The sequence below is a fragment of the Grammomys surdaster genome, unplaced genomic scaffold, assembly GCF_004785775.1.
Source record: "Grammomys surdaster isolate TR1022 unplaced genomic scaffold, NIH_TR_1.0 126197, whole genome shotgun sequence".
NCBI lineage: Eukaryota > Metazoa > Chordata > Mammalia > Rodentia > Muridae > Grammomys > Grammomys surdaster.
The window spans coordinates 2,097,568-2,109,012 of record NW_021621002.1 but is presented as its reverse complement, the minus strand read 5'-3'; the positions used below and the strand labels follow the sequence as shown (position 1 = coordinate 2,109,012).

Sequence of the window (11,445 nt, the reverse complement as noted above, 5' to 3'; positions counted from 1 at the left end):
AGAGAGAGAGAGAGAGAGAGAGAGAGAGAGAGAGAGAGAGAGAGAGAGAGACTCATTGATGTGACCACCAAAGATTGCAGGAAAAAGGTTAAAATCCCTCCAAACCCTGAAGCTTTTGGTGGCTGATGTAGGATTCCCACAAGTTGTGGTGTTTACCCCGCAGCTTGCATTTCATCTGTGAAAACAGTACACCATTTGTTTCCTTTGCTGTGACAGCCTCAGTTAGTTCTTAAGAAATCCCTGCCAAGTTCCAGTCTGAATCACCATTGTCTGTCTGCCCGTGGTTCCCTGAAAATAACAGCAAGTTCGCCTCACTCACAGAAAATTGCACACACTGTAGCTGCTGCCCTTCCTACCCAGCAGAGTGGGGATTCGGACCTCCCTTCTGGTTGCTTGGAATACTAAAATGATGTGTGTGACACAGTCTAGACTGAGTGAGGTTAATAACACTTCATAATAAAGACTTCAGTGGGGCTGTTCCTAAGTCAGCATCCTATTTGTTCACTTTTATTGCAAGTGTGAGGCGGTGAAGAACACCCAGAACTCGTGTAAAATTTAGATTCATGTACATGGCCAGCATGTTCCTGCCGCTGCCCTGCACCCTAAATCACACTTCGAAAGGTAAACTGGGCCGTGTTTTTACTGTCTCAGTCAGTTGCCTGTCACTCTAATGTGGTATCCAAGGGTGGATAAATAAACAGAGGTTTATATAGGTTATAGTTGCGGGTCTGAGAGTCTTACAGTTCCTCTCTGCTCAGACTCTCGTGAAATCCTTTTGTTTTACCTCACAGTACGGCAGGGCAGGTGCCATCACGGTGGGAGTACCTGTGGGAGAGGCAGGCTGTGCGCATGGCAGGCTGTGCGCCTGAAGCAGGGATTCAGGGGAGCTGCCAGGTTCGTTCACAACAAACCATTCTTGTCGGAGTTTATCCAGTCCCATCAGATCAGTATTGATCCCTTCAAAGAGTGTTACGTCTGTGATCTCAGTCATCTTCAGGGGTCTACCATGTCACCTTAGTGCCACCAAGCTCACACCATGTGGGCCACAGAGGACACACTCATGCCATGCCTAGCTACTATAGGATTTGTTTTGAATTCCCTAAGTGGTCTGGGGACCTCTAGAGGTGAGTGGACCCCACTTGGAGAACCAGTGCTTGAGTGGGTGCCAGAGTCCCATCTGCTACCAAGATGGCTCAGTTCTTCAGTGTGTCAGGTGAGACTTTGGTGACTGGTGAGAGGGAGGTGACGTGGAACCGCCTTCCCCTTAAGGGTGTTGTTGAAGACTTCTTTAGTAATTGTTTTGGGAAGTGAGTTTTCTTTCTTTTGTGATATCTGGGTTCTGTGAAGTGCATGGCATGGTGGTTGCTGTAGAATTCCCTGTTTCTTGGAAGGTATTTGGCTTTTTGGCGACACTTGCTGGGTATTCATCAGTTTTTCCTAGTACATCCTGAATGAGGTAAATGTGTCTCCCCGGGAACAGTGACTAATGTCTTCCTCCCTGTATGCAGGTATGCCCTGCGCAGCTTTGGAGCAGATTTATAGTGCCTAGTCATTTCCACGAGGCCAGAGTGCAACCAAATTAGCTCTCCTTACTCCAGCCCAGGCTACTGCTTGCCCCTGAGTTGGTCCTGGAAATGCTTAGAGACCCTGAAGTCTGGACCAAGGGAAAGCTTGAGGGTGGGTTTTGTCTCTCAGTGGCAGCACTCCCGTGCCCACTGCCTCACTGGGGAGTAGCCGGAAGCCCCATTTCCTCAGCAAATCACTGATAGGAGGGGCACAGCCCACCTGAGTCTACTGATTCCTTCTTTTTAAATAAGCGGATCTTGAGTGCTAAGGGGGTGTAGGCAGCTGAGTTAGGGTCTCTATAAACACCACTGTTGAGTAAAGAATGGCTTTGGCCATTCCTGATCTACCAGCGGGAGTGAGAGTGGCCTGCTGGCTGTCATGATTCTGTGACATGCCTGCTCTGCGTTTGGGCTGTATCTTATCCTATCCACAGTAAAGAGAAGGACGGGCTACAAGCCCCTCCTCTTTCATCCCAAACATGTTTTGGATTTAGAATATTTATATTTCAGAAAGTTATCATAGTGCATATGTCATATGGCACATAAATCCATGAGCAAAGCCAAAGATCTTTATAGCTAAACATGAGGATATTAACCCCTTAAAAATGTGACAGCCACATCCCTAACAGATGCGAACAGCTCACTGCAGGATTACTGAAGAATCCTCTTTCAAAATGGTAGGCAGTGGGCAGTGGACAGCTTGTCTTACTGGTGAGGGTGTGAGGGATAGAGAAGTAAAATCACTTCCACAGGTGTCTCAGCTGTAGATGAGGAGACAAGAAATGGAAACTCAAGTGACCTGAAGTGCTCTGGGTAAGGAAAGGGTGAGAGAAAACCCCAAGGGTGCCTTGGGGTCTGTTCAGGAACGTTTGTCACGGTGCCAGAAGCTTTGGGGGCCGGCCACCTTCCAGAGTACACTAAGGGAAGGAATCAGGCCTCTCAGGCCTCAGGGAGCCCTATGGAAGAGGAGGCAGGAAGAGGGGAAGACCTGGAGGGGTTGGAAGACACCAGGGAACCAAGGCCTTGCAAACACACCATGTGGTACACAGAGGAACTCGAGGACACTGTGCCAGCATGCACGGGGCTGCACAGGTCTGTGTCAGAGGGGTTAGAGCCGAAAGGAGAAGTGGACGCCTGTCCCATCTCCTAACTGTTACTCTGTTAAAAAAATAGTGTTTTTTCCCCACTGGGGAGTCTCACTAGGGAAACAAAGCATTCTTAAGGGAAGGCTGCGTGCCCAGCAGTCGAAGGGCAACAAAACAAACTAAGGGGCATCCTTGGAAGTCCTTTGTTTCATGGCAAGTAAGTTAGGGCCTTTTCTTTCTTTTTCTTTCTAACTTTCCAGGTCCTTTCCACGCGCAGTATTTTTTGTTCCCTGTGTGTATGACACTGTGTATCTCTGCATCTCTATGCACGTGCTGTGCTTCTTCTTTGGCTTGTTTGGTTGTTTTTGCCCTATTCGGCTTTGTTTGTTTATTTTATCTCATTATTATTCCTAAGATACCTGTTTATTTCTAAGGAGAGATAGAGAGGGTATCTGGATGGGAGGGAGGGTAGGCAGGGGCTGGGGAAGTAGAGGGAGAGGAAACTGTAACCAGAATATATTGTATGAAAAAAATCATTTTAATAAAGGAAAGAAAATGAAGGTGTTGGGGACAGACCCACCTGGGGAGGATCATCCCGGGGAGGACCATCCTGGGGATTAGAGGAAGGACTTTGTCCAACTCCTCTAGTTACGGATGCTCACTGCGTCTTTCCTTACCGCTGCAGGACTCTTTCCGCAAACGCTCTCTGAGACGGTCCTCAACTTTGAGCAGGAAGCTCCAAGCCCCAGAGGAGAGCCAGCAGCAGTCTGAGCCTTTTGTCCACACCCCAGCCTGTCGGGGTCCACAGGAGGTCCCTACTTCCAGCAGTGACTCCATCTCCAGGAGCCCTCTGGGTCAGCTGAATGAACTGTCTATAGAGAAGCCAAATGCCACTTCTAGCAGCCAAGGGTTGTCCCAGAGGGACAGACTCAGGCTAAGAAGTGTTTCAGAGGACAGCCCACTGTGGTACAGCCACACAGAAATCAACACACCTTTGAAGCTGTACTTGCCTGATGGGAATTCCAGGATGCCGCAGGAACGGCTGGAAAGAGCATTCAAGTGGCAGGGCAGCCAGCCCCCATCTCTCAGGTGAGCGGGGACAGCCAAGGTGGGCCTTTCCAAACCAAGCACCACTTGGTACATACGGTCCAGTGTGTGGTCTTGGGCATTCATGTGGCTCTCTTGTGCTGTCACTACAAGCCAGTGAGGCAGGCACAACCTGAGGATTTTCATTAACCAGGAAGAAAATGGAGCCAGAGGTCACACCTTCCAAAGTTCTGGGGGAGGCCTTCTCTGTCTGAATGGAGAAGAAGCTCCGTTCTTCTCCGAGCTGTAGAAGGTTTTAGTTGATGTCCCCAAGCACACCTTGGACCTGGAGTGGCACACCTGACTGATGGGGACTTGAGGAGTTCCCTACATTCGTGAATCAGCCCCCAAAGACATCTTGTGGACGCTCCTTTTATTTCTTTGACCCCTCTTTTTACTTCCGTTCTTTCATAGTAGGCTACTGGGGATTTCTGCAGTAATCGATATTTGACTGTTCATTCAGTCCCACACCTGGAATGAGCCTCTTGGCTATGGTACCAGTGGATTTAATTCATTCATATCTCATTTAGGACTTTAGTGCATAGATTCATGGAGAAGATGGCTGGTGGGTTTCCTGTTGCCTCTCCCTCATTGGATGCTGGCCCCTTTTTTTTCTCTTTAAAGTGTAAGACTGATGCTATTCTCCTTCAATACATGGTAGAGTTTAGCGGGAGGGACTTCTGAAGGGTTTTAAATTATATTTCCAATCAAAATACTTTTAATTAGAAATTTCTATTCTTTGTCAGTTGGGCCAAGTTATATTTCTCAAGGACTTTGTCAGTCTTCTCTGTATTTAGACTATTGGTATAATGACGCAGTTAAAAGTGGTTTTTTTCACTTTCAAGTTTGTAAGATCCACAGTGATGTCTCTGCTTCATTCTTGAAATTATTGATGAGTAGTAATTAAAATATTAGTGATTTGTCATTGCCCTCCTGTGCACTGGAGTGTCTGTGCATTCATACCCATTAGTCTTACTTATTTAGCTTTATACATTTTCTGGGAACCCCCTGTGGCTTTATGTGTGTCTTTTCAGTCATTTGGGACCTTTTTAGTTATCTCATTGGTTGTACTTCCTTTTGGTTTAACTTGGGATGCTTTGGCTCGCTTCACGGCTGTCTTCTTTTGTGATGTCTTTGCTTGCCCGCATCCTTCCATGACCGTAGGCTTTCTTCCTGGTTGGTGACAAGTCAGTCACAGTTTGAAGGTTGCTTTGTGCTCTGTTTCGGGTGACGACTGACTGTTCCTCTCACACTGTGGCTCCTTTAGGAGATTTTTCTTTCTTTGGCTTCCAACAGTTTGGATGCCACACCCCAGTGTGGTTTTCTTTGATGATTCTTTTTGGGATACATCAACTTTTCTGAAATTGAGGATTCATACTTTTCATCAGTTTTGGAAAAGTCGTCATCTGTTAACCTTTTAAATACCGTCTTTGTTTCACTCCCTTTCCTACCTTCCTTCCTTCCTTCCTTCCTTCCTTCCTTCCTTCCTTCCTTTCTTTCTTTCTTTCTTTCTTTCTTTTCTTCTTATTTTTCTTTTTTTTTTTTTTTGGTCTGGGACTACTTCCAGAGATGGTCTTTTCACTGTGTTTGTGTAGTGTGGCTTTTAAGTATTCTTTACATATTTTTTTCTGTCATTCTCGCTCTGTATTTCCATATGGATATTTTTTCTTTTTCTTTTGTAATTAGATCTCACAATTTCTAAGCCCTGGGCCACAGGTTCTGGGACTGTAGGAATGCACCACCGCCCTCTGGGCATTTTCTCTTGATCTCTTCACTTCATGTTTTTTCTCTTTTGTCACATCTAATATGCTATAAAACTTAATAAGTAGCTTCTTAATTTCTGTTATTTTTATATTTTAGAATTTTTATTCATTAAAAACTCAGATTATCCTGATTTTCAGGCATAAGATTCCTCATGGTTTTAAAGTCACCACCCCATGACTCCAGTGGGTGAATCACCCTGGCTCTGCTGGATTGTCTACTTTTCCATTGAATTTTAGTCATTTCTTATCTCCTCTTTCCATGCATTTTTGGTAATTTTGACCGGATCTTAGTCATTGTGTGCAGATAGATTGGGCCTGGCTCAGAGAGTGTGCCACAGCCCAGGCCTGCAGCTCAGAGAAAAGCTTTGGGAGTCCACAGTCATCTTCTACCTTGATTTTCTGTAATCAGTCTTGTTTGGCCTGTGCTTTACATTTCAAAACTCTCGCTAAATTCCTTCTTGATTTTATGTTTCAATAATACTTTGGTGCCCTGTTTCTGTTTACACACAGTCTTCACTTTCCTCTTTATATATTTGTTTGCTTCTTGGGGTGAAAAGAGCCTGTCTTCCTTTCTGTCTTTGTAAAGGGAGAAGGTTTCCTCTGGGCTGCCCTATTTGCGGTCTACCATGGCTTGTGGTGTCACCTTCACTCCTCACTGAGGTCTTGCTCAGGCAGGGCTCTCTAGGACCTCTTGTTGATTCTTTTCCTCCCTCCCACTGTCCCTCCAATCTTCCTTCTGTCCCTCTGTCCTTTGTCCCCCCCCACCCCCCCATCACTCCCTCTTACCCATCCTTCTGCAGGCTTCCTTCTGTCCTGAAGCCACACTTGTTCTAGCTGTGTCTTGCTGAGGTCAGCCCTGCTCCTCCAGAGTTGTGCTCATGGCTTTATTCTTTCCACATGGTTTGGTTGTTCCTGTAGTACAACATGTCCACCCACTTCTGTGGAGGGGCAGCGTGGCCCCGTCTGTCAAGGCCCTGTTTCCCATCATCTCACACGGTCCCTCCCTTGTTAGTCATATGCTTTTCTTAGGCTGGCTCCTGGGTCATGCCTTGACTCTTTCACAGCATTTATGATTATCAGAGAGTCTCCGTTTACTTGTCTGTTGTCTGTCTTCTCCTCTGAAGATTATTTTCCCAAAGGCAAGGACCTTTTTGTTCTCTGTGTATCTGACAGCATCCTGTCTACAGAGAATGGTCGCTTAACGGTACCATCCCTGCAATGGACTTCAACGGCAGTGCAGAAGTCGACCCTTCTCTGACGTGGGCCCATGTTGTGTAAAGCACTGTTCTAAGTATTCTGGATAATCATCAAAGGTCTGAGGGGATAACCCCATGTCATAGATGAGGAAGCATATACAGAGGCATTCATTTGCCCAGTGAGGGACGGGGCAGAGTCTGTCGAGCACATGAATGACTATGTCACATTTGTCCCTGAGCACAGATCCTTCCACAGCCTTTGGGTGATGGCCCCCTAGCCTCTTGCACACTGCTGACTGCCAGAGTCATCTTCACCCTGAGCCCATTAGCTTACCTCTAGTTTAATCCAGAGTCATTGCCTTGGGTTTCCTTGTAGTGCCAAAGCAGCTTTGTTCTAGAGAAGGAAAACATCAAAACCAGTGAGTGGGCCCGTTCTCGTGCTGTGGTGGGGTCTGGGAGAGTGACTCTGGGGTGTAGAATGGAAGGCCTGGGATCGTCAGTTCTGGCTGACCCTGGCTTGCTCACTTTCCACCCAGGCTCTAGTGTCTCTGGCTGTAAAGTTATCTTGCTTGCATATATTGCTGGCTGAAGTCTTGCTTCCTGTTATTGCGCCCCCTGTGGGAGTCAGCAGGTTTCTGCTGCTTACAGGGCACTTAAGAGGCGTGGTTCTGGAATCTGATGATGTGGGTTGGGAAACCAGCTGTGTCCTTTGTCACCTCTGCCGTCATAATCATTCACTTAATCTCGGGAGATGGCGTGAGCTTCATCTTCTCAGAAGAGGAGGTGGGTTAAAACGTTTGCACAGCTCCCTGTCCTCCAGTACTTGGCAGGGTGTAACCAGGGGTATTTATTGTGTATTTAATAGTATGGACTTCTGTCAGTCAATCAACATACATCTGTGTATGTGTCCTTCACCATCTTCTTCTTCTCTTCACTTTCCTTCTCCCTCTTCTTTTTGGGCACCATATTAAATGCATTACATCTTCTCATTTGTTCTTCATAATAATCCATTGAGGCAGGTATTATATTTTGATTTTTTTTTTTAACGAGGAAAGTTTTCATTAGATAATATCTTCCCCACTCCCACAAACAAATAGTAAAACAAAAGGCCTTGGGCAGACAAGAGCTAGATACAGCACCTTTGTGACTGTTAAGGCCAAAGGCAGAAAGCAGGAACCCTCAAGTGTTGGTGGTCTCAGGGGGACAGACTTTAGCTCACTGTAGGCTGGGGCAAGTTTCCTTTTGTGGAGACCACCCCTGGAAGAACTGCTCACTCTTAGAAGGAAGAAGGTTGAGCCTAGGATGTCCCTTTATTTATATAAAGTTTAGCCATCAGACAAGTCCTGCTTTCTCCTCCTATCAGGAAGCATGGAGGAGAGAAGGCCCAGGAGGAGGGGAGCACTGAGCCTTCTCCATAGCACAGACCTTTCCAGACTTACACGGGCCCTTGGTTAGGAGGAGGGGACAGATGGTCTGGCAGCGTGGGCTGCATCCATTTCCCATTGCAAGAATCTTGGATGGAAAACAGAACCGTGTTTTGCCACACAGAGGTCAGAGATCTGAGTTGAGTCACACCAATGCCGAGCTGTGGGCAGGACTGCTCGACTTCTGGAGGCTCCAGAAGAAGTCTCCTTCTCTTTTCTGGATTCCAGTGGCTGCTAACAGTCCTTAGCTCCCTTCCGCCATCTTCAAAGCTGGCCACACTTGCTGAGTCCCTGTCAGACTGCCACCTCTCTGCTTTCTCCTCTGCCTCTGACTTCCACAAGCAAAGACTCTGTGATGATATGGGGCCTTCCTGGAGAACCAGGCTGCTCTCCTCACCTTGAGGTCATGTAACCAGCAACCATACACAGCCTTAGTTTGCTGTTGCTGACTAACGTCAGTGCAGCAGGCCTGGGGTTAGTGTGGGAGCAGGTTTGGAGGAAGGGATCCTTACCTGCAGCATCTTCTTGAAGCACTTTAGAATTCTGTTTGGTCTCACGATAGTTTCTAATGATTGTCTTCTGTCCTCAGTCTGTCTGTCTATACCACCCAGGAGTTGGTGCTTTCACTTTTTCAAGGCATTTTCCTGTGTTGACCATTTTCTATAAGAAAAAAAAAATCTGGGCTTTGTGTGAACAGGGATGCAAGAAACCCCATGGCTACAGCCATTGGTCCCCAGGGTCCACCGCAGGTTCCTGAGCTCAGGAAAGGTGTTAATGTCACCAACGTGAGTGGATTTCACGTGACTATGTTCTCTGAATGTGACATGGAAGTATTAGGGCTCCACAGAAGAGGAGTTAATTTAGTAGAACCCCCCACCCAGGTTTTAAATTGAATATTTCAAAAAGCAGAGTATACTAAGAGGCTCCTTTGGGATCCATTTCTCTTCTTGGCTTCGCTGTCTTTAAGGACAGAGGTCCATAACTGAGATCTTTATGTGGGGATGGGAAACAGTCCCAGTGAATGGAGGGGCTTCTGAGGCTGTGTAGGTGGCCCTCAGCCCTTGGCCAAATCCACTTTGTAGCTAATACTCAATGTGTGCTGTGAGTGTGTGCTTCCACTCCCCTCCATCAGTGTGAGCTGTGTGTGCTTCCACTCCTCCATCAGTGTGTGCTGTGAGTGTGTGCTTCCACTCCTCCATCAATGTGTGCTGTGAGTGTGTGCTTCCACTCCTCCATCAATGTGTGCTGTGAATGTGTGCTTCCACTACCCTCCATCAGTGTGTGCTGTGAGTGTGTGCTTCCACTCCCTCCCCCACAGCTGCCGTGACCCATGTGTGTTGTCCCGTTCTTTATAAGATCTCTCCTTCAATTTTAGATTGACTTAATTTCAGGTCCTCCGTTTCTGAGTCAAAAAGAAACAGGGAAGAGGGTTAGGGAATGGCTACAATCAGGAGAAGCCAGGGGACACCTGAGGGAAAGCTGGAAGAAAGACAGTGTTAGCCTCTGGAAGCAAATAGGAGATCAGGCCCTGTGGGCAGGCTGATCAGTGTGGAAAGGAGAAGAGGGCAAAAAGTGGAATCCAGGACTTATTGTAGGACGGTGGTGGCCACTGAAAATTCTGGTTTTTAAAGACATGTCCTAAAATGTCTTAAAGGCCATACTGAGCCCCTGAAGACTGGGCTGAGAGTTGTTAAGGCTGATAGCATGGAAGGCAAGGGGCCAGTTAGGATGTGTTTACCATAGTCTAGAAGAGAGTGGATGGTGGCGTTCTTAAATCAGAGTGGTGACAGTAAAGGTGCAAGCAATGGGCGTGCATCTGTGTGTGTGCTCTGCACACATGCATGCACATCTGTGTGTGTCTCTGTGTACACAAGTGTGCGTCTGTGTGTGCACATCTCTCTGCGTGTGTCTCTCTGTGTGTCTCTCTGTGTGTACCTCCCCTGTGTGTGTGTGTGTGTGTGTGTGTGTGTGTGTATTTGCATTTGTGTTTAGGATTTCTTCGTGGATTAGATCTTTTATGTTAGAGAAGAGAGGGAGGAAAGACGAGCTGAAGCATCAGCTCCAGGAAAGGGTTGTCTTTTCTGAAACCAGGAAGATGGAAAGAGGCAGGTTTTGGCCTGAGCATCATCCACCCTCTGGATGCCTGACTCAGCATGTGTCTCTCTCCCAGATGGCTTCCCATCGGTCATGGAGTCATCAACATGTGCAGGGGGCTTTCCTGTGGTTCTATTGCAGATGCTATTGCTGTTGTGACTGGGTGATATGAGGAGGGACCAGGGCAGAGGACAGGTTCAGCAAGGACAAGGGGCCTTAGCCTGATCCCATAGAGAGATGTAGAGTCTTGACTCTGCTTTGGAATCCTTGTCAGTCATGGCTATGGGCTGCCCATCCTGGGGTGGGCTGGGCAGTGTGCAGCCTCCTTGGTGGATTATCCCAAAGCGGTGAAGCTGCGAGCCTTTGGAGGCTGGTGGGACAGCAGATGGGATGGATACATCCAGTGAGAGGCATTTGGCAGAGCACTGGGGCTAACAGTTCTCAGGAGTTCCCAGTGCCTGTTTGTGGGTAGATGTTCTGGTGGGAGTGGCCAAACAGGGCTTTTTCTCAAAGAAAGTACAGACTTCAGCAGGCAAAACCGGAAGAAGCCACGTCTAAACTTAGTATCTCCCATCAGGCTCCAGTGACTTCTTTCTGTTTGTTTTTTACAGGAGCACCCAGGTAATGCGTCACTGGCTCTGTGGCTATGCTCTCTTCTACCAATAGACCAAGTCTCCTGCATCCTTCTTGGTACCCCAGCCTTGCCAGGCACTAGAGCTATTGAAAGATGAATATCTGCTTCCCTTTGTAAGCCAGAGCCCATTCTGGATGCTAAAGCACAGCCCCATCCAGAAGCAGGAGAGCAAGCACAGGGAACAGGAGCTGTGGGCTGGACAGGACAGGGGTCCTGGCTTAGAGAGGTGTGTTCAGTGCAGGGGACTTTGGCTTCATAGGGAACAGCCACACTAGACGAGGGGCAGCTGGGAGTTTGGTTCCCAGAACCAGGCTAGGCAGGCCTGTCTTCTTCTGCTGGAGGTTTTAGCAGAGCTGAAATAGCTCCTTCAGACACCTCAGGGCTCTTGCCCAGCCTTTGTCCAGGCCAGTGGTTGGTTCAGGAGAGTTTGCTCCTCTGGCTCTGGTAGATCGTTCAGGTTCTACAGAATGGACACTAGGTGGCAGCATACCCTTGTCCATCTTTGGGACTTCTAGTCCATTTATGTACATTTAGCAGTATTCATTAAGTGTTCTCTCTCTCTCTCTCTCTCTCTCTCTCTCTCTCTCTCTCTCTCTCT

At 47.5% G+C, this 11,445-nt stretch overlaps 1 protein-coding gene across 1 annotated transcript in view; it reads left to right on the top strand.

Annotated features, from left to right (window-relative positions):
- Mindy4 (MINDY lysine 48 deubiquitinase 4) overlaps positions 1-11,445 on the top strand; it is a 99,585-nt gene that overhangs the window by 10,393 nt on the left and 77,747 nt on the right. The window contains exon 2 of the mRNA XM_028758410.1: positions 3,336-3,739. Coding sequence (XP_028614243.1) covers positions 3,336-3,739 — 404 coding nt within the window. The remainder of the gene's footprint in view (positions 1-3,335; positions 3,740-11,445) is intronic.